Below are 26,103 nucleotides of genomic sequence, written 5' to 3'. Positions count from 1 at the left end.
GAAGAGAACATAGGCAGTTATATGTCTGACATAGTCGTGGCAACATTTTTCTAGGGCGCCTGGGTGGCTCAGTTGGTTAAGCGTCTGCCTTCAGCTTGGGTCATGATCCCAGGGTCCTGGGATAGGGTCCTGGGATCGAGTCCCGCATCAGGCTCCCTGCTCAGCAGGAAGACTGCTTCTCCCTCTGACCCTCCCCCCTCTCATGCTCTCTCTCTCTCTCTCTCTCTCTCTCTCTCTCTCTAATAAATAAATAAAATCTTTTAAAAAATAAACCAAAAAACCACATTTTTCTAGGTATGTCTCCTCTAGGGAGAGATTTCCCTGCAAGGAAAACAAAAGCAAAAATAAATTATTAGACCCATGAGAGACTATGGACTCTGAGAAACAAACTGAGGGTTCTATAGGGGAGGGGGGTGGGGTGATGGGTTATCCTGGTGATGGGTATTAAAGAGGGCACGTACTGAAAGGAGCACTGGGTGTTATACGCAAACAATGAATCATGGAACACTACATCAAAAACTAATGATGTAATGTATGGTGATTAACATAATAAATAGATTGCCTTAAAAAAATAAATTATTAGGATTACATCAAAATAAAATTTTACACAGGAAAGCATCAACAAAACAAAAAGGCAACCTACCAAATGGGAAAAAATATTTGCAAATGGTATATCCAATAAGGGATTAATATCCAGAATATATGAAGAACTTATACAGCTCAACACCAAAAATCAAACAGTCCAATTAAAAAATGGGTAGAAGACCTGAATAGACATTTTTCCAAAGAAGATATACAGATGGCCAACAGACACATGTAAAGATGCTCAGCATCAGTAATCATCAGGGAAATGCAAATCAAAACCACAATGATATTTCACATCAGGCAGAATGACTAGTTATCAAAAAAATAAGAAATAACAAGTGTTGGCAAGGATATGGAGAAAAGGGAACCCTCATGTGCTATTGGGAATGCAAACTGGTGCAGCCACTGTGGAAAACAGTATGGAGGTTCCTCAAAAAATTAAAAATAGAAATACCGTATGGCCCAGTAATTGCACTACTGGATATTTATCCAAAGAAAATGAACACTAATTCAAAAAGATAATTGTACCTCTCTGTTCATTGCTACATTATTTACAATAGCCAAGATATGGAAGCAACCTAAATGTCCACTAATAAATAGATAAAAAAAGATGTACACACACACACATATACACAGGAATATTACACATCCATAAAAAGGATGAGATATTACCATTTGTGACAACGTGAAAGGACCTAGAGGGTATCATGCTGAGTGAAATAAGTCAGACTGAGAAAACAAACACCATATAGTTTCACTTATATTTGGAATCTTAAAAAAAAAATGAATAAAAAGCAGAATCAGACCTATAAATACAGAATAAATTGGGGTTGCAAGAAAGAAGGGGTGGGAGGATGGGCAAAATGGGTGAAAGGGACTAGTAGATAGAAGCTTCCGGTTATGGACTTGAGTAAGTCACAAGAATAAAAGGCACAGCGTAGGGAGTATAGTCAGCGGTACTGTAATAGTGTTGTCTGGTGACAGATGGGAGCTACACTTGTGAGCACAGCATAATGTATAGAGAGGTTGAATCACTATGTCGTACACCTAAAACTAATGTAACATTGTGTGTCAACTATACTAAAAAAAAATTAATAGAATATTTTTAATTTTTTCAAATTAAAATTTAAGTTATCCAAAAAGTGAAAGAGCAATCTTCTCAGTCTTTTGTTCTAATTCAGTTCAGCTGCATGTGCCATGTTGGGTGCTCTACACCATTGGTGACCTCCATTAGTGACATGCCCAACACTGTCATATACCAACAGAGATAAGAAAATGCTGCATGGAACTATATTTGAAGGGTTTCGCTTTTTTATTAATGTGAGGGCAGTTCAGTAAGATGTGACTGCTCCCTCCTACCATGTACAACCATTGCTTTTGGGAAGAAGAGAAAGCAGGGGGGAGGCATGGGTATAAGAGAGAAAGGTGTTAGAAAATTTATGATTTTATAATGTGTAATTACTTGAACTATTTCAAAACATGATTAGATTTTTCTGTGTCAGAATATTTTGTTTAAGCTCTTTAAAAAAGCAAATTGTGAAGAGTTTTTAAATTTAGGAAAGTTAAAACAAGGTATGGGCATGGTCTCTAGCGTAAAACAAAATGGTATATATTATGCTATTAGTCCTAAGGCCAAAAGATAGCTTAAGACCTATTTGATTAACACAATATCATAAGGATTAGGAAATAATATGAGTCATAGTGTTTGTTCAATAGATGGTATTAAGACAACCAGGAAGCTAGGCTGGAAAAATTTTAAGTTGAATCTGTAACTCACATCCTGGTATGCCAGGGATATATTCCAAATAGATCAAAGGTTTTGTTTTTTTGTGTTTTTTTCTTAAGGATTTTATTTATTTATTTGACAGGAGAGAGACACAACGAGAGAGAGAATACAAGCAGGGGGAATGGGAGAGGGAGAAGCAGGCTTCCCACTGAGCAGGGAGCCCGATGCAGGGCTTGATCCCAGGACGCCGGGATCATGACCTGAGCCAAAGGCAGACGCTTAACCACTGAGCCACCCAGGCGCCCCTAGATCAAAGGTTTTAATGTGAAAAAAAAAAGCCATTAAAATACTACAATAAATCCTAGGAGAATTATAACCTTGGCAGGGGAGTGAATATATAAAATTCAGAAGCCTTAAAAAATTCTGATTACATAAAAATGCAAAATTTCTGTGTAGTAAAAATGACCATAAGTAAAGACAAATGACAGTTCATATCATACTTTTGATTCTAATTTTCCTAATATAGATAGGATTTCTACAAGTTGATTTTTAAAAATAGGACAAAATTAGATCACGAAGATACAAACACCTCTTAATTTGAATAAATCAACTTCATTTAAGAGAAATGGACATGGAAATTACAGTATCAAACCATTTTTATCTTGGGGCGCTTGGGTGGCGCAGTCGTTAAGCGTCTGCCTTCGGTTCAGGTCATGGTCCCAGGGTCCTGGGATAGAGCCCCACGTTGGGCTCCCTGCTCAGCAGGAAGCCTGCTTCTTCCTCTCCCACTCTCCCTGCTTGTGCTCTCTCTCTCGCTGTCTCTCTCTCTCTCTGTCAAAATACATAAATAAAATCTTAAAAAAAATTTTTTTTTATCTTTTAGAATGAAAAGAATTAGCACAACTTTTGCTTTGTTTTCAACCTTTTTTGACTGTGACTGAGAGTAAGAATTTCTTTTTACACTGTAACGCAGTACACTCACACATATAAAACCAAAACAACTTTCACAAAAGAGTACTTACCATTATTACATGATGTACTGATATTTCCTATTTTTCTCTTTTCTCTCTGTTTTGTTTTCTGATGCTGATCGTAAGCCACTAAAAATATTTCTCCAGGTTGCTAGGAGAGAAATCTACAGTTTGGAAAACAGTCCTCCATTGAATATATATTGGCAATGTTTAGGATACTTCTGGTGCCCCACCTCATATCCTCTTGGCCAATGTGTGAACTCCAGCCATTGCTGCAGGATCCAGCTGCATATGTGTGCAATCCAACAGCAATTTCCCTCAGCCACATCAAACATATTTCTCACTTTCTGTCCTAAGTCTTCACTATCACTCTACACAAGGTCCCTACAACTCAGTAATTCTGACACCTAGGCAAACCTGGGAGTAGAAGGAAGTTAACATCCCAGGGGATAAGCCTTGATTAATGGGAGATGGGAGCCAGTGGTTAAATGTTTCCCTGTTTTGTCCCTAGGGCAGAATAAATCAAAGTGCATTCTCTGTGGCTTTTCAAAGGGTCCCTGGCAAGATTGAGCCCCAGTTGCCTCTAATAGTGAATGCTATATCAGTGCTTGTCAAACTTTAATATATACACAAAACACTTCAAGATCTTGGTTACATGTAGATTCTAATTCAGTAAGTCAGAGGTGGAGCCTGAGATTCTATGTTTCTAACAAGCTCCGGGTGATGCAGATTGTGTGGCTCATAGTAGTAAGGAGCTAGATGAGCACTGGGTGTTATAGGTAACTAATGAATCATTGAACACTACATCAAAAACTAATTCTACTCCTGAAAGTAATATTACACTCTATGTTAATTAACTAGAATTTAAATAAAAACTTGAAACAAACAAAAAAACTAATGATGTATTATACAGTGGCTAACTGAACATAATAAAAAAAAAAGAAAATGTGATACTTAGGTATTGGTAAAATTATAATATCTGTAAAAAATAAAATGACCAAATATGAAAAAATATAAATAAATAAAACCTTAACCCACAGTAAGAAATATATTTTACATTGTGATCTGATACACACATACGCATTGTGTGTGTGTTTATCAGTTTGAAATAAAAGTTTTATGGAATAAACCTTAAAAAAAAAAAGAAAACATACCCTTCCATTGGCTTTCCCTCCTTCCCTGTTTCACTTCCCTAATGCCCTCAGATTCTCTTGGGATCACTTCCCAAAATAAATAATCTGCATACAAGCCTGTTTCTCAGGCTTGGGGTTTAGGCAGAACCCAAGCTAAGACAGGTAGTAATGACCCAGCAATTCTGTTTCTAGGAATTTATTCTATAGAAATGTTCCCATATGTATGAAATAATTTTATTTACATGATCTTTCATTATAACATTGTAACAGCAAAAAATCAGAAACAATGTAAATATAAGTGGAGGGTTGGTTGAATGATTTATCCATATTGTGGGCTATTATGTAGCTGTTAAAACAATAACAAGGCTCTTTATATTCAGATAAGAAAAATATTTAAGTTGTACTCTTAAGTATAAAGGTCGAGTATAGAGTATCATTCATATTAATTCCTCCATTTGAGTAAAATAAAGGCAATGTTACATATATTTCTTGTGTGTGTATGTATGAAATAACTCTGGAAAGATACAGAAAATAAATAATATTGATTGGGAGGAAGGAAAATGGGTGGCTTAGTACTACCCTTTATATATTGTTGAAGTTTGGAGCATATGTTGTGTTAACTGTTGGATTAAAATTTTGTGTTTGGTCTAGAAATGTATTACATTTTCTTCCTCCTTTGAACCTCAACCTTCTTTGAACTCTATCTAACATTTAATGTTATTTCTTCAGATCAGTATTGGAATAAGATCACATACCACCTATGTTATCATTTATGTCCAAATTTAGTTTTCCGACAGATTCCAACATAAATTACTACTATACTTTATATCTGTATTTTTTTTTAAATTGTCATAGCACATAACATTATGTGTGTAGTCAGCACTTTGTAGATACCTGCCAAGTTTATTTGAATAACCTACATTTGGCTTCACCACCAGAACAGTCCCTATAGTAGAGCAAATTCAGCTTATTGCCTAAAAGCACAGTTACTCAGGATGTCACCAGAGGAGGAAAGGGTTTTGGTACCAAAAAAAAATAAAACATAAAAGGAATTATAGCAATGTATGATATTTTTACTCTAATAAAGTAAGGGAACTATATAATACATTTTTAAAGAATTCTTGGTAAGTGGGTAAAATGTTAAAAGTTTTGTTGTTCAAGGATTAAACTTAATTCAGCTTAGGAATTCACATATAGACTCTCACCCTCTGATGATGCTAAGAAATGAACAAATATTTGAGGGTCTACTATGACTCAATTCTGTACTAGGCCCTGGGGATATAGTGGTGAGCCAAAACAGACATGGTTTCACTCTCAGTAAACATAAAGCCTAGTGAGAGAGACAAATATTAATCAAGTAGTTGTGTTCATGATCGAATAATTACAAATGAATCAAGTACTCTAAAGAAAAGGGACAGGTTCTCTGATGGCACGTATAAAAGGGATCTGATGTAGGGCTAGAGATCAGGGAAGATAGAGTTGGAGTTGAGATCTGAAACATACAAAGGGTGTGCAAAGTTTACATCATGCAGCCTATGTTAAGGATTTCAGTCTGTCACTTCCAGATTTATCAGTTATCTATTGCTCTTTAACAGACTATCCCAAAACTAAGTGACTTAAAACTACAGTTTATTATTTCTCATAATTTTGTGGGTTGACCGGGTTATTCTTCTACTGATTCTTCTTGAGTTCTGTCCTGCAGCTGCTTTCAGCTGGTGGCTAAGTTGGAGCTTGGGTTCCCACTCTATGTGCTCTTTCTTACCCAGCTCCTTCATGGCTTTGTGGTCCCAGAACTGCAAAAGCATAAAGACAGAAGCTGCAGGGCTTCTTGAGACCTTGGCTCTAGAACTTGCACAGTACCACTATTTCTGTAAGCAAGTGAAAAGGCCAATTTAGATTCAAGGGATGAGTAAATAAATTCCAACTCTCAATGGATGGAGCTACAAAGAATTTGTGGCCATGTTTTTCAATCTGCTACTATCTATTGGATAACTATTTACTCATTAAACAGTTATTTACTAAGCATTGTTTCAAGAACTAGAAATCAAATATGAATAAGATAAAGTAATGTATACGTTGCCATTTTTTCCTTTCCCTTGCAGCACATGGTATTTGTAAATTGTCATTCTGCCTTCCATAGAGATCAGTATTCATGAATATTTTTTTCTTGTGGTATAAAAATGAATCATCATTAAATGAATAAAATATAAAGAGTCTTACCTAATTAGAGAGGAGGAAGAAAATCATTGGAGAATATAAGTAATTTTTAACCTTTCTAAATTTGTAATAAAGTACATGTATTTTATAGTCAGAAAAGAATTAAGGTTATGTCAGTGTAGCCATATAGTTATGAATGATATCTATAAGCACAAAAACTAATTCAGTAGTGAAAATCTCAGAGAGGTCAAGTTTTTCTTTGTAGTTATATTATACTTCTGTTCTCAGGTTTTTTAGAGGTGGTTTGTTCCCAGCTCAAATTTTGCCCTTTTGAATGAACAAATAATTATAAGTAAGGACAAAGACATTAGCTACCTGGAATTTGGGGGGTTTTTTTGCAGGAAACATAAGAAAACAAAAGTATTTTATTTGCTTAGAAAGTTATATATGAATAGTAATTAACTTTTTTTTCCAATTTTTTTGAAATTATAAGAATGATAAGAATGCTGCTTTTCTTCTGATGGAAAGTGACAGGCTAATCATCAGCTTACCCAGAGTGAAGTGGACAGAAGTAGCACTGACTATGGCATCTCAGCTGCAAGAAGAATGTATTGCATTTATTATAGAAAACTTCTCCAAGATCATTCAAAGTGAAAATTTTGCTCTTCTCTTACAGGTACTATGTCTAAAATTATATCCTATATTTAGCCCCATCTTTGTATTCTGGTTACCATTATGTAAGAGTTTTCAAACGCAGGTTGCCTTTGATTAAATTAGTGTGACTTAAATAAATTCCATAGCAGATGGCACGCTTGCATAGGATTTAGAGCAGTGATGGACAGGATTTTTGGCTCACAAGATAATGAAGGCAGGAGGGGGCAGGTATGAATGCACTGGCAAGGCATAATGTAACTCTGGCCAACAGTAGCTCTCAATCAGCATAAGCCATATTTTAGAAACCAGTCATAAAGATACTGTTCTGTCAGTAATACAGTTATGGTCTATGCAAAATTCTCGGTCTTATTGGGGATCCACTTGTTGTAAATTTAGTTATTGAATAAAGAACTTTGATTATTTATTTCTAGTTCCATTTTTAGGACTATTTTGCCTCGTAGGAACAGTGTGTGTGTGTGTGTGTGTGTTGTGTGCAGATATTTTTTTAAAGGAAAGGGATTTTTATAATAATGGTTATTACTGTAACTATGTAATTATAATAATTATTATATTATTAACAGAGGATAAGATTTCTGGTTGACTTCATATGGCCAGTTATGATAAATGGTCTGTTGTTAAGCCAGACTTTCACATTTCTTACACATTTTACATGCATTCCTATTAAATATAAATGTCTCTGTTTTGTAGTCACAAGCAATGAGCAGCACAGCTGATCTATTGGACAAAATTTTAAAAGCAATTGAAGAAAACATTACCACTGAGAATAGTTGCTCTCTTCTTATGGCTCTGGACACATTACTGAACTCTGACAGTACAAAGGAAATGGTATTGAAAGTGATGAAATTTATTTAAATGATATAATATTTGAATTGTTTTAAGATTTTAAAATATATGCCCATTTTAAATGTTGCATGGTTCATTGAAACTAGGTGATGGGGGGTTGGTTATAGTCTCTACCCTTGTGTTTGTTTGGAATTTTTCGTAAAATTTTTTAATTTCATTTACCTCTAAACAGACATACTGCAAAAGTTCAGAATTTGGCAGTTTGACTCACTAATTCTAAACATAGTTTGGAACTTAACAATATTAATTGGTTCAGTGTAACTCTAGTATTTCTCCCCTGTCACTGTATTAAATGTCCTACATATAAAACTTACAGAACATTTTAAATTTTTTAGAATTTTTAATAATCTATTTTTATTTTTATAATATATTCTTAATTCCTTTTTGTCTTCAGAAAAAAAATCATATTTAAAATTGGATTGACTAGGAAAAAGCAAAATTAAGATATTATTTTTAAATGCACTTAATGTTAGTAAGCTTATTGCAAATTATTGGCATTTTGTATTTGTTCAACAAGAAAGATAAAAAATTTCATCCTATTTATTACTGTTACATAGAGTATTTGACCTTGTAATGTCATAGTTGATTTGAAAAGGCTGTAGAAGGTATTCATGTAAAGGCCACTGGTGATTTAAAATAATGTTTGGTTAAAAGGATAAGGTTTAGCTTCATGTTCACTATAAAATTCTGTTTTTGAAGAGTAAGCCTTCATAAATAACATGTACCCGACGATTTAAAAAATCTAAGTGATGACATCATTGATCTAGCTTAGGAGTAAGTAGATTCGGAAAGGAATAATGACTGGTTGCTATGACAATGTGGCTCTCACCAGCTGCTGATTTGTTGCTTGAACACAGGGTTTTACGTGCAAGATCCAGGCTCTGCGTGATAAGCTGTGGATCTTCCTGGTTCAGTCTTTCTATGCTGTTCGTCACACAGAAAGCTGGAAGCTGATGAGCACAGATGATCAACAGAAAATCCAAGCAGGTATGTTAGCCTTGAGATTTTTTATTCTTATTTTACGATCTCTGTGACAAGAGATATTTTGAGGGGATGCTAATAAGTGGTAGGATTAATATCGTTTGCTTCTGTTCAATAATAGCTTGCTAATTGAAACTCATGATAGTATGTTTAGGCAGTTTTAATAAATCATGCTTTGCTGTTCTTGGAAAATGATTCATTTCCTTTATATATATATTTATCAGTTTTTAATCCTACTCTATATTAGCAGCAATGTTCCAGCTAAATTTGCTTAAAAGCGTTCTTATAAAGAGATTAGAAGTATAGGAAAATGTAATCCATGTAGAACATATTACCAAACATACTTTCTCTTCCTTTTTAAATATATTTTGCCGTAAAGCTTTTCCATCTTTTGCATAATATATCATTTCTTGTGGTTTTGTCTAAACTAGATGGCTTTATTTCACAATTGATTGGTTCAGTGATACGGTGTGTGCTATTGCGGAGAGTCCCTCAGGAGCCTCACAGTAGTCTCTGACATTTAATAGGTACCATTTGAAACGTTAGCATTAAACAAAAGATGTATGATGCTCAGAATGTATGTTTGTTTCAAAAATATTAAGATACAAATTTTGAGGGTGTGGAACTAAAAATGGCTTCATGACTATTTTTGGGTTAAAGCAGGTGCCTTAGAAAAAATATTTGCAGATTCACCAAGTATACTTTTAAAAACATTTTAAGAGACTGTATTTTAGGAAGCGAACGTTTTTGTACTATAAAACATGAAAGCCCATATGTGATATATTCTTGATAGTACATAGATATGTTAAATTCTTTAATGGGATAGTCAGAATATGATTTGCTCTGTCTTGCATTATGAGCATAACATGATAGTGTAGCTAGATATGAACTGAAGAGCACTTTTCACAGAAATTCCAACAAACTAATGAAAGAACAAAATCATGAAACAATGAAAATCGCAAGGTCTTCAGGAATTTGAGATTTTTTTCCTTATGACTATTTCTATACTGATTTTTAGATGATAGTTTTTACTACAAAAATCTATTCAGTGTGAAGAAATAAGATCGGCATTGCATGAGGTGTCATTCAGCTCTCTTCTGATTGGTAGTAAACTTTGTTTTTCTTCATTTTAGAGGATTTCATAGTTAAGTTGTGCCTTAAACAATGTTCTTTATCTTAATTCTATAAAGTGCTAATTAAAAATACATACAAATATATATGTATACATATGTAAAATAAAATATTATTGGTAATTGTACTAATTGTCAAAAAGAACTTTTCAATCTATCCTATCAGTGTAATAATATTTTTTTTAATCTTCAGTATGTTGAATTATAATGAGTCCTGACTTACAGATAGTTACTGCATTGGGAAACCCCAGATAAAGGAATGATTCTAGATTGTCTTTGTTATAGCATTTCTTATATTCTAATTGAGTTACTGACCTTTGGGAGAAATCTTATATTAATTTTTTTTTTTTTTGTATAGGATAGTGCAAAGTCATTTGCTTACTATAAATCAGTCCTTATAATACCATTTCTAGGATCCTACTTTGTCTTATAGCACAGATCCTATAGAACACAAGTAGTAGAAGATGCAATGGGAATGTTACATATAATTTAATATATTTTTCACCAGCTGTTTTAATAAATAACAAATGATTTTGGAGATGATATTTCTTCAAACTATGTTTTAAATAGTTTGAAATATAACCTTCAAAAGAAATAAATACATTAGCTGAACTATATTTATAGCTCTCATCCCATTATCTCTATATATTTTCCTGACGTCATTCAAATTCTTATTTGAAGAATATAAAAACATGAGTTCCCCAATAATTCCCATTTAAACCTAATCTAGAAAGTGAATTTTTATTAATTCTAAAAAGAATGATATAGGTTTGAAGATTGTTTCTTGTTTTATTTTCAACAGGACCTTATTTTTTTCTCTTCTCTTTCCTTCTTCCTCATGATATCTCTGCAAAACCAGGAAATATTTGTAGTTAATTTCAACAGAGTATTTTTACATTTTTTAGGATAGACACTTTCTCATATTTAATGGTTTATAAAATATTACATTTGCCACAATCCATAATTTTTTAAATTTTGGAAAACTAAATGAAACCAGTTATCTCTAAAACTTTACAGCTTGAGAAAATTTTTGTTTTTTCTAAATGTATGAATCCTCTCATGAGATTTTACATTTATTATTAATTTTATTTTTTTTATTTATTTATTTTTTTAAAGATTTTATTTATTTATTTGACAGAGAAAGACACAGTGAGAGAGGGAACACAAACGGGGAGTGGGAGAGGGAGAAGCAGACTCCCTGCCGAGCAGGGAGCCCGATGCGGAACTCCATCCCAGGACTCCAGGATCATGACTTGAGCCGAAGGCAGTCGCTTAACCAACTGAGCCACCCAGGCGCCCCTATTATAAAATCCATAGAGACCAGAAAATAAGATTGAAAATGGGGTTCTTTAAAAAAGAAGTTCTAAAATATAATATGGAATTATTTGTGTGTACTAGATTGCTTTTAGCCTTTTTTAAGTTACTTCCATTAAAACATGACCTTTTTCATACGGTTTTCCCTCTACTTTTATGGAAATGTTAGTGGTTCCTATAAAAATAAATTGTTTCTTTCTACAGCTGCATTTGACAAAGGTGATGATCGAAGACTTGGCAAAAAGCCTGTATTCAGTAGTTCTCAGGTAAACTTTAAAAATTTTACAGGTCCAAATGAAAAAAGAAGCTAAATAATTTAAATGTCATTATTTTATATTTCAGTGATTGTTTAAATGTATTCTTTCATTAAGTAAAGCTGTTTCTTAATGAAAATAATTTTGAGTCTTTAATCAAGCAAATATTCTGTAAATTTTTAAATTATGTGGATTTTTAATATCCAGCTGGCATAGGAAGTGAGATATTCTACCTTTTTTATTTCCTTGAAAACCTTTTTGGCAACTAACATACTGGAGCTATTCCAACAGATGAGAAGTTGTCTAAAATTCTAGACCTAATTCAATGTCTAATATTCTAATTAACCTACTTCTTAAAGAAGATTTTAGTTGGCCCAGTTTTCTCTATACTAAGATTTTAATCCACACAGTACATTTTTGGTGTGAAAAAGGCAATCAGTACCAAGAGTATAGTTAGTTGTGTTTTACTTTAAAAGTTACTTGCTGTATTTATATGAGGTATCTAAAGTAGTCAAACTCTCAGAAAAACAAGAAGGAGAATAGCAGTTGCCAGGGGCTGGAGGTATAGGAAAAGGGCAATTTATCAGTGGGTATAGAATTTCAGTTTTACAAGATGAGAAAGTTCTAGAGATTTGTTACCCAAGGTCTATATAGTTAACATTACTGGACTTCCCACTTAAAAATGGTTAAGATGGTAAATTTTGTCTTTTTTTTTTTTATCCCTTCCCACACACAAATGAGTTGGTGTATTTATTATAATGTGAAACATTTTTCTTCCCCTAAGCATGGAACGCTGCTAGACTCCCCCTTGACCATTCTTAGTTATACTGTACAGTTCCACAGAACATACTCTAAGAAGTGGTAACTTAAGATATTTTTCTCTATGTTCCCTGTTATCCCCAGTGTTTTTTTAGGGCCCCCAAGAATTACTCGATCTGCCTTTCTTTCTGCTGTTCTACTCACTGTTATCAACCAGGCTTTTCTTCTTTCCTTGCCTTACAGTGAAAGAGAACAGACTCTCATTGCTCTTCCTTACCTTCCTGGCATTCAGGTTGCCTGAAGGTTTATGCTGTTAACCACAGTGGGAAGAAAACCGGGTAATATGTTTCCCTCAGAAGGGCAGTATACTGAAATGGGTGCTGGACATCGTATAATAAGAATTAAAACCTTGACTTCACTTTTTTTTTTTTTTTTTAATCCTTACCTAGAATTTTATTGGTTTTGTGAGGGAGTGAAATGGAAAATGTGTGGCCTCCATGAGGTCAAAAGGCTGAGTGCAGGGTACAGGTTTCCTGGGGCCTCTCAGCGTCATTTTTTATCTGCCTAAGGTGTTTTTGCCTACCCCTACATAGGGGCGGGAAAGTGTGTGTGGGAGTGTGGGAGGGAAGGCTGGGTGGAGGAAGAAGGCTCTCCAGCCAAGCGCAAGGGATGCAACGCTGCCACCTGGCACAGTTGCCAGGACAGTGTGGCCTTGACTTCACATTTGTTATCTCGGCCATAGGTGAGCTTGCTTGTCTGTACAATGGACTAATAAAACCTAGCAGAATTATTGTGAAAATTAAGTGAAATAATTAATGTGCAATTATTTGGTATGTAGTAAGTGCTCAGTAAGAACGGAATGAATAAATGTGTTTTACAAGAAAAGATGAGATCTGAAAGTGGGAGAAGGTTAATGAGGTAAGACAGATTTAAGAAGAGTGCTGGTACCAGAATACTTAAGGTAATGATGTCTGGGACTTGTTTCAAAATAAAATGGTAGTTATATATGAAACAAAACTGGCCAGGAGCTGATCACTGTTAAAGCTGGATAATAGGTACATGGGGGTTCATTATACTATTCTATCTTCTTTTGATTATGTGTAAATTTTACTACAATAAAAAGTTAAACAAACAAACAAAAAAAGGAATAGTACTGGAACCAAAAGGGTGTCTAAGGGGAATTCTCTTGAGAGTTGCCCTCTTTTTCTCATTTTTCTCAATAGCATGTGGTCTCATATTTGTCAGTAGCATGCATCTTCCCACCTGGCCATTTGTATGTAAGAAATATATATAAACTTTGCAGATATAAGTTAGAGAATGCCTAGATATGTGTATACATTGAATCCTCATCATGCTATACTATGTTAATATAAAGTTTCTAAAGGAGTATGGTTACCCTATATACTGCATAGATCTCACCCATAGCATGATGCTAAATTTAAAATAGATTCAAGGATACAGTAAATTAAGTAGATCAATTTTAAGGGTGAGAAGAAGTCTAAAATCAGAAGCCTACCTGATTTTAGGTATTAAAAATAGAGAAAGGTTATTTTTTGAGCTAAGAGTTGATCAAGAAAACAAAAAATGAGGACCAAACCTATTTGAACTTTATAAATATTACATAGAATCCTGGAACACTGCACTGAGTAGGACCAGTCTCCACCCTCTAGAAATATAGAATATGAGGCCCAGAGATGTTAATGACTTCTTAAATATCCTAAGTCAATTAAAGATAAGAGATAAGAACCTAATGATTACCTTTATTAGCACTACACCTAGCTTTTCCTTAAACTTAGCCAGGTTATTTATTACTGTGTGTATTCACACCCCCCATATATGTTATCTTTATCTTAGACAAATTTTTAATGTAAATGGAAGTTTTCTATATTCAGAAATATTAGCCCTTGAACTGTATATCAATATATGCTCAGGTTTGACACCATGCATCACATTTTTTGAGTACCCAGTATGTTACAGGCACAGTTCTAAGGGATAAAAAGATGAAGACAGCACAGGCTTTTCCTCAGAACTCTGCAGTTTCATACAGCTTTTCAAAGGGGGGTACGTATTTCATAAAGAGTGGCAATGTAACCTTAAAGCTTTATTCTGCACTTCCTACCACTTTTTAAAAGGTTGTTATCTCCTTCCATAGCAAGGTTGGGTCTAACCAAAATGATATAGGCGCATTGTCTTCAGTGTCTTAAGTGTCCTCTTTTCCTCTTTTTACCTACTTCACCTATTTTTAGGACCCCTTTTCCTCCACTTTCTCCATATAGCCAGAGCTGTATCACTATTTTGTTTTTTCCAAAAGCCAAACTTTTCAGATGTACTGTCTCGTTTCCCAGGGGCTTGCAGCCCCCAGCTCCAAGGATTAAACCTTTAGTGATAAAATTTCTGGCATTTGGATAGGATTGAAGAGACAGTTTTTAATGAAAATCTTTATAATGTCCCTCAAATTATACCATATATAAGCCGGCATTATACTGCCTGCTTAAAGCAGTAAATCATGAGCTCACGTCCTACTTCCATCCTTACAAGCATGTGACCTTGGTAAATTACTTACCGGCTTTAATCCCGTTTCTTGTTTACGAAATAGAGATAGCAACAGGAGCTCTCTCATAGGAGTGTTGTGAGTATTAAGTGAGATAACGTATGAAAAGTGTTTTAGCACAGAACCTGGGAGTGGGCCCTCAAAAAATATTGGGCATTGTTATCATTGACCCATGGCATCCTGACACCTTTAGGTGTTAATCTCTACCATAACTTCACAAAGCTAAATAGTATGCCTTTTTAAAAAAGAATTGCCTTTTAATTTTTTATGCTATATTTCAGATTCAATTAAGGGAATGTGACTAAAGATACATTCAAATGGTCAAAGATAATTCAAATTTTGAGTGGCCCTATATCATAATGTGATCTTTACTTTTTCCTCTTTGAAAAGCTGGCTTATTGAAACAAAGTACTGTAAGTCAAAGACTTCAGTCAAGTTCTAAAGAATTTTTTTCTTCTTTGTAGCAAAGGAGACAAGTTTCTGACTCTGGTGTTATAAAAAACAAATCTTGGAGAGGAAATATCAAGAAGGATTGTTGGAATTATCCCTCTACTAAGCAAAAGATGAAATCTGATGGATTAGGAGCATCTGGACATTCAAGTACTAATAGAAACACTGTAAATAAAACTTTGAAACATGATGATTTAAAGGAAAAGGGTGGTACAAAAACAGCATCTAAGGTTACAAAAGAACTTAAAACTGGGGGGAAGAATGTTTCTGGAAAGCCCAAAGCTATAATAAAGTCCCAAACAGAAAACAATGATAATGCTAAGTCAACAAACACGTCGCCTAGACAAGCTGTGGAAAGATCAGCAGCAGCAGCAGCAAATGGACAGAAAAATTCATTAAATGAGAAAGGAGTGAGAAATCAGGAAGGGCACATTACAGGTGCCAGACCCAAGGTACTCACTGGGAACTTAAATGTGCAAGCCAAAGCAAAGCCTTTGAAGAGAGTGACAGGAAAAGATTCTCCATGCCTCAGCATCGCAGGGCCTTCCAGCAGATCGACCAGTTCAAGTATGGAATTACTGATTTCCACTGAATGCCTGAATGAACCAAAAGAAAATGGATCAGTAGGAGAAGAGAAGCCTTCTGGTGATAAACTGTCCTTTTGTGAATCTCCAGGACAGACAGTGAAAAACAGTGTGGAAAGTACCAAAACTTCTACTGTAGGTGGGTTTTAGTACCCTCACTTTGAATAGCTCCTGACAGTTAAAGTTCCCAGAAAAAAATGATTCTGTGTTTGGATGTTTATTTAGTTTCAGATGCCAGAAGGCATTTATTTACATGTGTTCATGCAAACTGAGAGAAAACATACTTCTTCCCACATTAACGTTTATCTTTGGATATAGTGTCTGGCCAGTGAATTTATGCACGACTTTTACATATTCAGTGTTCTGTTTCATGACTGACTTTTTCTTAATTTACAGCAGTAAAATCTCGACCTGTTTCAAAAGTTACCAATGGAACTTCAAATAAAAAAGGCATTCAAGAAGAAACTAATATAAGTAGCAGGTAAATCTTCATTAGTTATTTTACCTATATATTAGCTTTCTCTGAAAGTTAATTATATGCTAACTTCTAGCTAAATATTTAAAAAATATCTTTTCTTCTTTGTTAGAGAATATATTTACACAATATTTTAAAACTTTATTAAAAGAAAATAGTATATGAAAAATGATTATTGATACAAAGTGATAGATTACACTTGTGGCATTGATTATGTATTGCTTTGTCATACTTGACCTGCAGGTTTATAAATGTAAAGTCCTGTGAACATAAGGTTTTTCTATTTTTTGAAAAAAAGATACTTTTTAATTTCTTTGAGAAAAAATACATTTCATATATGAGTTTTTTAAAAGTTCATGTGTTGCTATCTGAGTGCAGTACTGAATGCCAATCATTTTTCTTAGTGTGCTAAAGAAGGTCACTAGCAAAGGATATAGTGATCCAGTACCACAGGCAGTTTTAAAGAAAAAAGGAAATGGCAGTGGGTGTGCTACAGCTCAACAGAGGACAAAAAATGCCTCGTCTAATCTTGCTAAAACTCAAGGTAAAGCTGATATAATCCTGGGTATTACTTCTGTGTTTAAATTGAATAAGCAAAACTCTGATTTGGAACTTTAGCAACAAATAAGAATATAACATGGTTTCACTCATTGTACATTTGTGTAATACTATAGAGATTTTACACTTTTACTTTTAGATAAGTATTTTTTTTTTAAAGATTTATTTATTTGAGAGAGCGTGGGCCTGCACGCAAGGGGAGGGTCAGAGGAAGAGTCCCAAGTAGGCTCTGGAGGGCAGAGCTGGGGAGGAGGCGGGCGGATGGATCTCAGGACCCTGAGATCATGACCTGAGCCTAAGCCAAAACCAAGAGTGAAACCCAGGTACCCCTAGATAAGTATTTTGGTATTTCAGGATGTGGGTTTGGTTTTTATTGTCTTTTATGAGAAGTAATTAAGGGAGTCACTAATTTATCTGTATTTTTGGTCCTTCTATATATTGTGCCCAGATTTCTTCAGTTTCATTGATAACTATAGGAATTCCATGTGCAAAACCAGCACTAATATTAGAGCCCTTTAAAAAAGTAAGAAACAAACTGAGGGTTCTAGAGGGGAGGGGGTAGGGGGATGGGTTAGCCTGGTGATGGGTATTAAAGAGGGCACGTACTGAATGGAGCACTGGGTGTTGTACGCAAACAATGAATCATGGAACACTACATCAAAAACTAATGTTGTAATGTATGGTGATTAACATAACATAAAAAAAAAAGTAATGGCACAGTCATGAGAACTGTGATATATAGGAAGAAGAATTTTCCCTCTGTGCTGTGCCTGTTGTTTTGCCATGTTCTAAGAAAGAAAAGCATACTGATCAGGTTGCATACTTAGCTGACTTAATAACTGATTTTAAAATTAATTTGCTTTATGCATTAAGCATTCATGTAGGTTAAGAGCAGTATGTAAAAACCTAAAAACAATTTTGAGTTTGATAATGAATTAATACTGAAAGTAAATTTTAAAATAAGCCAGAGAAAAATTATTCATGTTCTAGTAATAACTAAAAATTAAACATTTAAAAAGATTTGGCAATTCTGTTTGATAGTTTTAATTATCATCTCTAGGACTCAACCAGTGTAAACAAATAGATTCTCAAACTTAATCCTTGCCCTCCAATTACCAGTTTTAGTTTCCACTGCACATCTAAGTAGTTAACCCAAATGATCTACAATAATAATGATCTTGTTATGAGAAGTAAATTAGTTTTGTTCATGTTTGACAGAAAAAAAAACCAAAACAGTAACTTCAACATTTCTATTTTATATTTAGCTTGATTCTTCTTTCAGCTGTGTGGAACAATCTTTTTTCCCCAAAAAAACGTCAAAGGGAAGACCCTTCCTGCTCTTTTGATATAAGAAAATCGGATTTTTGCACCCTCATTTATTTATGCAAATCCAATTCTGGCATAAGGATCAAGACTCTTGAGGAAGAAAGATCCTATTTAAGTAATTTTGCTAAGATGCTGGAATAGTCCCCCTATATTTGTAATAAAAAATTTTTTATTTTATCATGTTACTAACACCTAATCTTTTGTCCATTTCATAGATATTTCATTTCATTGTTTATTTTATTTCTTCTAATGTAATTTAAAAACAGATATTGCATTTCATTCACAAATTAGAAAGTGCATTATATTTTTTAATTTTCTTTTATTAGGGTCTCAAGGAGGGTCACCAAATTCAGTAAAATCTTCAGTCTCTTCAAGGCAGTCTGATGAAAATGTGACAAAATTGGACCACAATACAACTACAGATAAACAAACACCTAAGAAAAAAATTGTCAAGCAAGGACACACACCTTTGCCTAAGGTTAATGCAAAAATAGCGGCAATGTCTAAAAACTTAAATCAGTCTAAGAAAAGTGAAACTTTGAGTAATAAAGATTCAAAACAGAAAACGCTTCCTGGACAGGTTATATTGAAAACTCAGCCTTCTTCTCAAAGACCTTTAAAAAGTGAAACATGTGTTGTCCAAGAAAATATATTTCATGATGTGCGTGATAATAATAACAAGGATGATATTTCTGAACAGAAGCCTCATGAACCTCTAATTAATCTCACATCAGAAATCAGCAGTAGAGAAGCATTCCAGTCATCATGCAAACCTGACCCACAAAAGCCATTAAGCAATCAAGAGAAAGAGAAATTAGTATTAGAATGCCAAACTATTTCAAATCTGGATAAATCAATAAAGCATGAACTGGAGTCAAAACAGATTTGTTCACATAAAAGTGAAACAGAATTTTCCAGCAAAGAATCAGATCATCACAACACAGCTAAAATACATTGCTTTTCTGATGGGAGTGGTAATGCAGATCCAAAATTTTATAACACCACTGTCCTAGAATCCATGATTTCAAATCCCAGTGAAAACTCCTTGAACTCTAATCCTGTTTGTGATTTAGACTCAGCAAATGCAGAGCAAATCCATTCAGTATCAGATAGGGAGAAGCAAGGAGGGAAACAAGATATAAACAAAAGATTAAGCATTAAATGTGTCAAAGATGTTTTACCATGTGTTCCTGAAAGGACAAATGGTACCTTAAATTCTCTCCAAGATGACAGAAAATCTAAAGTTCATGTAGAAGAACAGAAAATTCCTAGTCACTTGTCTGATGACTCTGCTATGAGTGAAATCAAACATGCTACAGCAGACTCAGATATTTCCTCCAAGTGTGTTTTGGAACAAATATCAGGAAAAAATTCTCCTAAAGATATGGAAACAACAGAAACTCCAGAGAGCCATGAAACTCCAGAGGTTCCATTTTTGAGCCACTGGAATTTGAGTACCAGTGGTCTGCATCAGAGAGAGAGTCCTGAATCTGACACTGGCAGTGCCACCACATCCTCTGATGACATAAAGCCCAGATCTGAAGACTATGATGCTGGAGGGTCTCAGGATGATGATGGGTCAAATGACAGAGGTATTTCAAAATGTGGCACTATGTTGTGCCATGATTTTCTTGGAAGAAGTAGCAGTGATACCAGTACGCCTGAAGAATTAAAAATATATGACAGTAACTTAAGAATTGAGGTGAAAATGAAAAAGCAAAGTAGTAATGATCTTTTCCAAGTTAATTCGACAAGTGATGACGAGATTCCTAGGAAACGGCCAGAAATTTGGTCTCGATCTACAGTAGCCCACCCTAGGGAAAGAGAAAATATTCTACGAGGCAGTGTCCATTTTGCTCAAGAAGTAGATCAAGTTTCTTCCTCAGCAGATGAAACAGAAGATGAAAGATCTGAAGCTGAAAATGTTGGAGAAAATTTCTGTACATCTAACTCAGCTCCTCAGCAGTTTCAGGGAATAATTAATTTGGCTTTTGAAGATGCAACAGAAAATGAAAATCACGAGTTTTCTGCAACTAAAAATTTTAAAAGGTCAGTCTTACTTTCAGTAGATGAATGTGAAGAACTAGGATCTGATGAAGGGGAAGCTCATACTGCCTTTCAGCCTTCTGTGAATTCTCTTTCACCTTCTGATGTTTTTGATGGCATTTCTCATGAACATCATAGAAAGACATGCTATTCCAGGTACACACAAGGACGTGAAGGTAGTATTTTAGAATGTAAACAAGATAAAGGCAATAGTGTATATAAAAACGAAAGCTCTCTCTTGGGTCCCAGCAGCATTGACTCATCAAGGAAAGATAAACAGAGTGCTTCAGCCACAGGAAAAAAGTTCACAGTAGATGTCCTGTCCAAAGGAGGCAGACAGCTTCTTCCAGAAGATAAACAAGTAAACAGGGGAAGCAATGTAGGTAATGACTTTCAGCAACATAGCAGACTCTCAGATAATGATATAAAATCTCAAGAAAGACCATGTCATTTGGAGCTTCATCAAAGAGAACCCAATTCTGACATACCAAAGAACAGCTCCACAAAATTTCTGGACTCCTGTCGGAGTCAACTTCTGCCTCAGGAAGGTCAAGTGAAAGAGAACCATTCTACAGCTACCAAAAAAGCTAATATTGCTTTATCTGCAGGTAACGTACAGAAATAGAAATGCTAAATCCATAAGAAAATGAATTTATAGAATTTTAGAAGTTGTAGGTAGCCCCAAATGTTTTATTTTAGTTAGAATAATTACTTAAGTAACAGATACAAATTTCAAATGAAAACTTAAATTTCTTAATAATATGAAAACTAGCTAGTTAATCTTTATTGTTCCCTTAAAATCCTAGTGCAGAGTTAAGATCTAGTAAAATTTTGGTTATTATTAGAGCTAATCTATTAAGAGATTTTACATGAAAGAATAAAGAGAAAAACTTAGTTTGCTATTATTTAGTTATTTATGTCTAATTTAACATAGAATTCTTGACTATTAGAAATTTTATTATACATTGGATATGTTTTATGGACTATGCTAGTATATATCTAAGAGGGCTGTGCAATAACTATAGTAATATAACTAAAAGCACTGAACTATTTTAACTAAATTAATTATTACAATTTATAAGCATTTTACAGAGATTAAGACTTTGAGGATCACTATAATTCTAAAACTTTCAAGTAAAAAGATAAATTTCCTAAAAGAGATTATATTTAGAAGCAACAATAATATATGAAAAAAGCCCAGGCTTATTTCGTATGTATAGATGATTTCCTGTCTAATTGTTTTGTGTGTTTGTCTTCCTTATTATAGTAATTTAAACTAATGACCCACATTTAAAATATGCAATAGTGGCTGACTGCATAGCTATTGTATATCAGAACTAAGAAAGACACTGATCAATAGCCCTTGTTCAGCAAAATCACAACAATAGGGAGCTCTTTAAAGTTGTATTTTTTTGTTTGTCCTTGCTTGCATCCTCTTTTGCATGTGCAATATACAAATAAGGCTTTAGATAAAATGTATTTATTCCCCTTTTGGAACTGACTTAACTTAAAGTCACCATCAAATAACCATGTCTTTTTTTCTCTTTAATTTTATATTGTAGTGAATTAGATACATGTGCACATTCTATGTTTATGTTTAAATAATTTTTGTTGTTTTCTGTATCACAAGTTTTCAAATTAAAGTATGGAGAATTATTGTTAGTTGCCTATGTTGATTTTGCTGCTAAACATCCTTCGGTGGTGTTTTGTTTTTTTTTTTAAATATAGAAAAAGAAATGCCTCAATAATCTTGTCAATTTTGTATAAGTGTTATTTTTTCCATTCTGTTTTTTTGGACTATAACTATTATATTGTTTTAATATTGTTCTACAAAACTCTGAGGGGTACCAACATGTGCAATTTTTACATTGTGTAGTATTATGAATTATTTCAGGAGACATAGATGATTGTGACACACTGGCACAAACCTACATGTATGACCATCGGCCTTCAAAAACCCTCTCTCCAATATATGAGATGGATGTAATAGAAGCATTTGAGCAGAAAATGGAATCAGAAACACATGTTACAGACATGGATTTTGAAGATGATCAGCACTTTGCAGAACAAGATTGGACACTATTAAAGCAACTGCTCTCTGAACAGGATTCAAACTTAAATATTACGAATTCTGTTCCTGAAGACTTAAATTTAGCACAGTATCTAATCAATCAGACACTACTTTTAGCACGAGACAGCTCAAAACCTCAGGGTAAAGCACATGTTGACACTTTGAACAGATGGAGTGAACTAACCTCTCCCCTTGATGATTCCTCAGCAAGCATCACCATGGCTAGTTTTTCCTCTGAAGATTGTTCACCCCAAGGGGAATGGACAATTCTGGAACTGGAAACTCAGCATTAAGAGTATTAACACTTTGGAAAATTTTGAACTATGCCACCACTTTATTTTTTGATGCTTATATTATATCCAAATAATAATTGGATTAGCCAGAGATAGACTGTCCTTAATATTGAGGGAGTCTTTACAGTTTATTGAGGTAAACATAATTTGTTTATTAATATATCATATGTAGAAAAAGGTGTTTTTCTAAAATTTTTGAGCATGTTTTATTAATTATTAGAGAAATTAGTAGACTTATAAAGAAACCCTTCAGTTTTCCTTTCCTAACTGATCATTTGTTCACTTGTTTATAATTCAAGAATTTAAAATGTTAATGTACAAGTAGATGAGTCCCTTTACTTTTTGCCCTGCATATGGTAACAGTAATTTGACAATAAAAAACATATTGTGCTTGTGTCAATTTATGTAGTTAATCAGTGAGTACCATTCAAACTCAGATTGAGCCTGATAGCTGAATATTAGAAAAAGCCTTCACTTTCCCAACAGTGCAGGTCCAGGAAATTGTGAAGTAAATGCACTTCAAATTTCAGTCACATTGATACTGAAACAGAGAAATGGAATCCCTTGGAACTCTCTTTTTGGGGTATATTCAGAGACAGACATCTGCCCTTGTTCAAAAGAAGTGGGAGAACTGTCCATTTGTTTCACCTATATAGACTTTATAGGTAATCACTCTTCATTTTCCATTCCATATTAGAGATATTTTGAAACTGTTCCAGCAGTAAGCCTGCACTAAATATTAATTTAAAAATGGGTACATGAGGCATTTGAGTTACTGAGTTAAACTGTGTGTGTGTGTATGTGCACACACACGCATGTATGCTTACTTTCTCCATGTGTCTATATACTCTAGTTCCTTATTTCCTTGATCACATTGTCTTTCAGTCTGTAATTTTGGTAGCAAGGCAAAGATAAAAATCTTTTCTACAAAATGGTACTGGAGAGTGATCACTTCGATACCTGCTTGATATAAGTGGACACTGCTCTTAGGATGATGAAATTTAGTAGAATTAGCCTCTCTCAAAACTATGTAACTGAAAAAAAAAACTATGTAACTAACACATAATTTCTCTAAAATATGTCAGAAGTAAGGAAACCTTTTGGTTTAGATTTCCTTTTCTAAAATAATGGTTTTCAACAAATTAACAATAGAATGAATCTGTATATTGAATATCCACAATCATATTAATGCACAATCATTTGTTACTGTTGTATAATAACATAATTATATTAACATTAGCCACTAACCTGTTATACCATAAATTTGCTATGCCTTTTTAAACTAGAAGCTCTGTAGGGTGCACTCATTCATTCAGTCAAGAAACGAGGCATTGGTTCTACGCACTGAGGTACAAAGATAAATAAGGCTTGATTCCTGTTTCCCACTCACAAAAAGGGTGTTCAGTTTCTAGTGAAGGGAGAAACCATGTAAGAGAAAGGTTAAAATATAGTATTGTAAGAACATTGTATTTTCAAGCCGGATGGGAATTTAGAGATTAGTCTAATCCCTTCAAATTCCAAAAAATAACTCTGAAGCCCAGAGGAATTAAAAGATTGCCCAAGGTCCCACAGCTATTTCGTGGGCTAGAATCTAGTATTCCTTAATTTTAATTTGATGTTATTTCTACCACACAACATGCTCATTTGATTTTTTCATAAAGCCTGAGAGCAAGTATATTTATAGGTAGTTTGTAATATAAAGAAGTAATGTATGATAGTCAGAAACAGTGCCAGTTCCCAAGACATTGTGTTATTTCCTTTTCTCCAAATGTGAAATTGTTTTATGTGTTCTTTTTAATAAATAGCTCAGAAATTCAAAACTTTATAAATGAAACTTCTCTCCTAGTTCTAAGGTCTTAAAAACTTTCTTCTTAAACTACTATACATTAAAAAGCCATTCAGTTTCATGTCACATCTGCAAATAGGTAATAGGGAAGGCATTTTGCTTAAGTAGTGACCTCTTAGGTAATTTCAGGACATGTGTGTTTTCTTATGCTTTTTGTGCATCTACCAGTCTGTTTGCTGTGGGACTCTTCGGGCTAGTACTTCATGATTTAACAAACACAAAGGGAAAAATAATTGCTAACATTTATTTAGCTCCTATTATATGCTAGACTTGTGCTAAGTGCTTTAAATATGCACTAACATTCAATTCTCACAATAATTATATGAGATTTGTCTTCTTATCATCTTTATTTTACACATAAGGAAACTGATAATAGAGTCCTTACCCTGGATTAGCTACCCTAGTGGAAGAAACTAAAAGAGAAATAACACAACTATACTATTATTTGGTAAGATAACAGTGGTATATGGTCAGAGTTGTGTGAGCCCAGAAGGAGAAGCTACAAACAGCTTGTCAGAAAGAGATTAGAGAAAGCTTCTTAGAGCAACTAATAGTCTGTGACACCTTCAGAATTTCTATAAAGGGCTTAGTGGCTGCAGTCTAGTTGGAAGTGTAGGCCAGCAGGGGGCTTAGCTTGAAGATGTACTTGTATAGAAAGTACTTTGCTTTTACTTCGATTGTATGTTATAGATCAATAAAAATAGAAGTGTCCTTAAAAGATGCTTTTATACATAGTTTATATGAAGTTGCAAACAGTCCAATTGTCCATACCAAAAAAAAATCTTATTTTTATTTTGATTTGGCTTGCTTTGGAGGACTGATAAAGATTATGTAAACAGCCCCTTTATACCATCTCTTGGAACAACCAGGTAACCAGATGCTGGCTTTCAAGGATGAGGAAGAATTTTCTTGGTGATACGGCATACTGGACACAACAATGCATTAAGAATGGTAACCAGGATGTGTGTTGAGGATTAGGAGGAAGAGTGGTAGGAGATAGAGCTAAAGAGCGGACTGGAGTTGGATTCTTAAAGTTATTAAAAACTATGCTATAGTGTTTAGTCAAAATCCTGGATTTAGTGAGAATTGTGTCTCCTTCCACTGTGCATTCCTTTATTTTTAACTCTCAATAGACAAGCTTTCCATGTTTTGAGGAAATAACCAACTACAATCAAAATGGGTAGTCATCAAAGTTGTTTTTTTAAGTAGGTAACAAAACCAAGTGTGTTTCAGAAAGATAACTGTCAGCTCTATTGAAGATGGCCTGGTTTGAAGAAGCACCCAAGTCTCAGGATGCAATTAAAAAATAGTTTTGTCAACCTTAGAAATTGGAAATGGAGGAGAATCTGGTAAAAGAGATATCAGATAGATTGAG

The 26,103-nt window shown here is 34.1% G+C and overlaps 1 protein-coding gene across 1 annotated transcript in view; it reads left to right on the top strand.

Moving 5' to 3' along the window:
- The window catches only part of BTBD8 (BTB domain containing 8), a 107,593-nt gene extending 82,525 nt beyond the window's left edge, over positions 1-25,068 (top strand). Inside the window, exons 10-18 of the mRNA XM_064588821.1 lie at positions 7,066-7,248; positions 7,935-8,072; positions 8,948-9,077; positions 11,720-11,781; positions 15,544-16,252; positions 16,510-16,594; positions 16,993-17,132; positions 18,799-21,126; positions 22,413-25,068. Coding sequence (XP_064444891.1) covers positions 7,066-7,248; positions 7,935-8,072; positions 8,948-9,077; positions 11,720-11,781; positions 15,544-16,252; positions 16,510-16,594; positions 16,993-17,132; positions 18,799-21,126; positions 22,413-22,882 — 4,245 coding nt within the window. The 3' untranslated portion in view covers positions 22,883-25,068. The remainder of the gene's footprint in view (positions 1-7,065; positions 7,249-7,934; positions 8,073-8,947; positions 9,078-11,719; positions 11,782-15,543; positions 16,253-16,509; positions 16,595-16,992; positions 17,133-18,798; positions 21,127-22,412) is intronic.
- Positions 25,069-26,103: the final 1,035 nt, after the last annotated feature.

The sequence above is a fragment of the Mirounga angustirostris genome, unplaced genomic scaffold (genome assembly GCF_029215605.1).
Source record: "Mirounga angustirostris isolate CCGP_5_RB_7025 unplaced genomic scaffold, mMirAng1.0.hap1 SCAF_4, whole genome shotgun sequence".
Classification (NCBI taxonomy): Eukaryota; Metazoa; Chordata; class Mammalia; order Carnivora; family Phocidae; genus Mirounga; species Mirounga angustirostris.
Note: the sequence above shows the minus strand (reverse complement) of the source record. Positions and strands in the feature narration are given on the sequence as shown.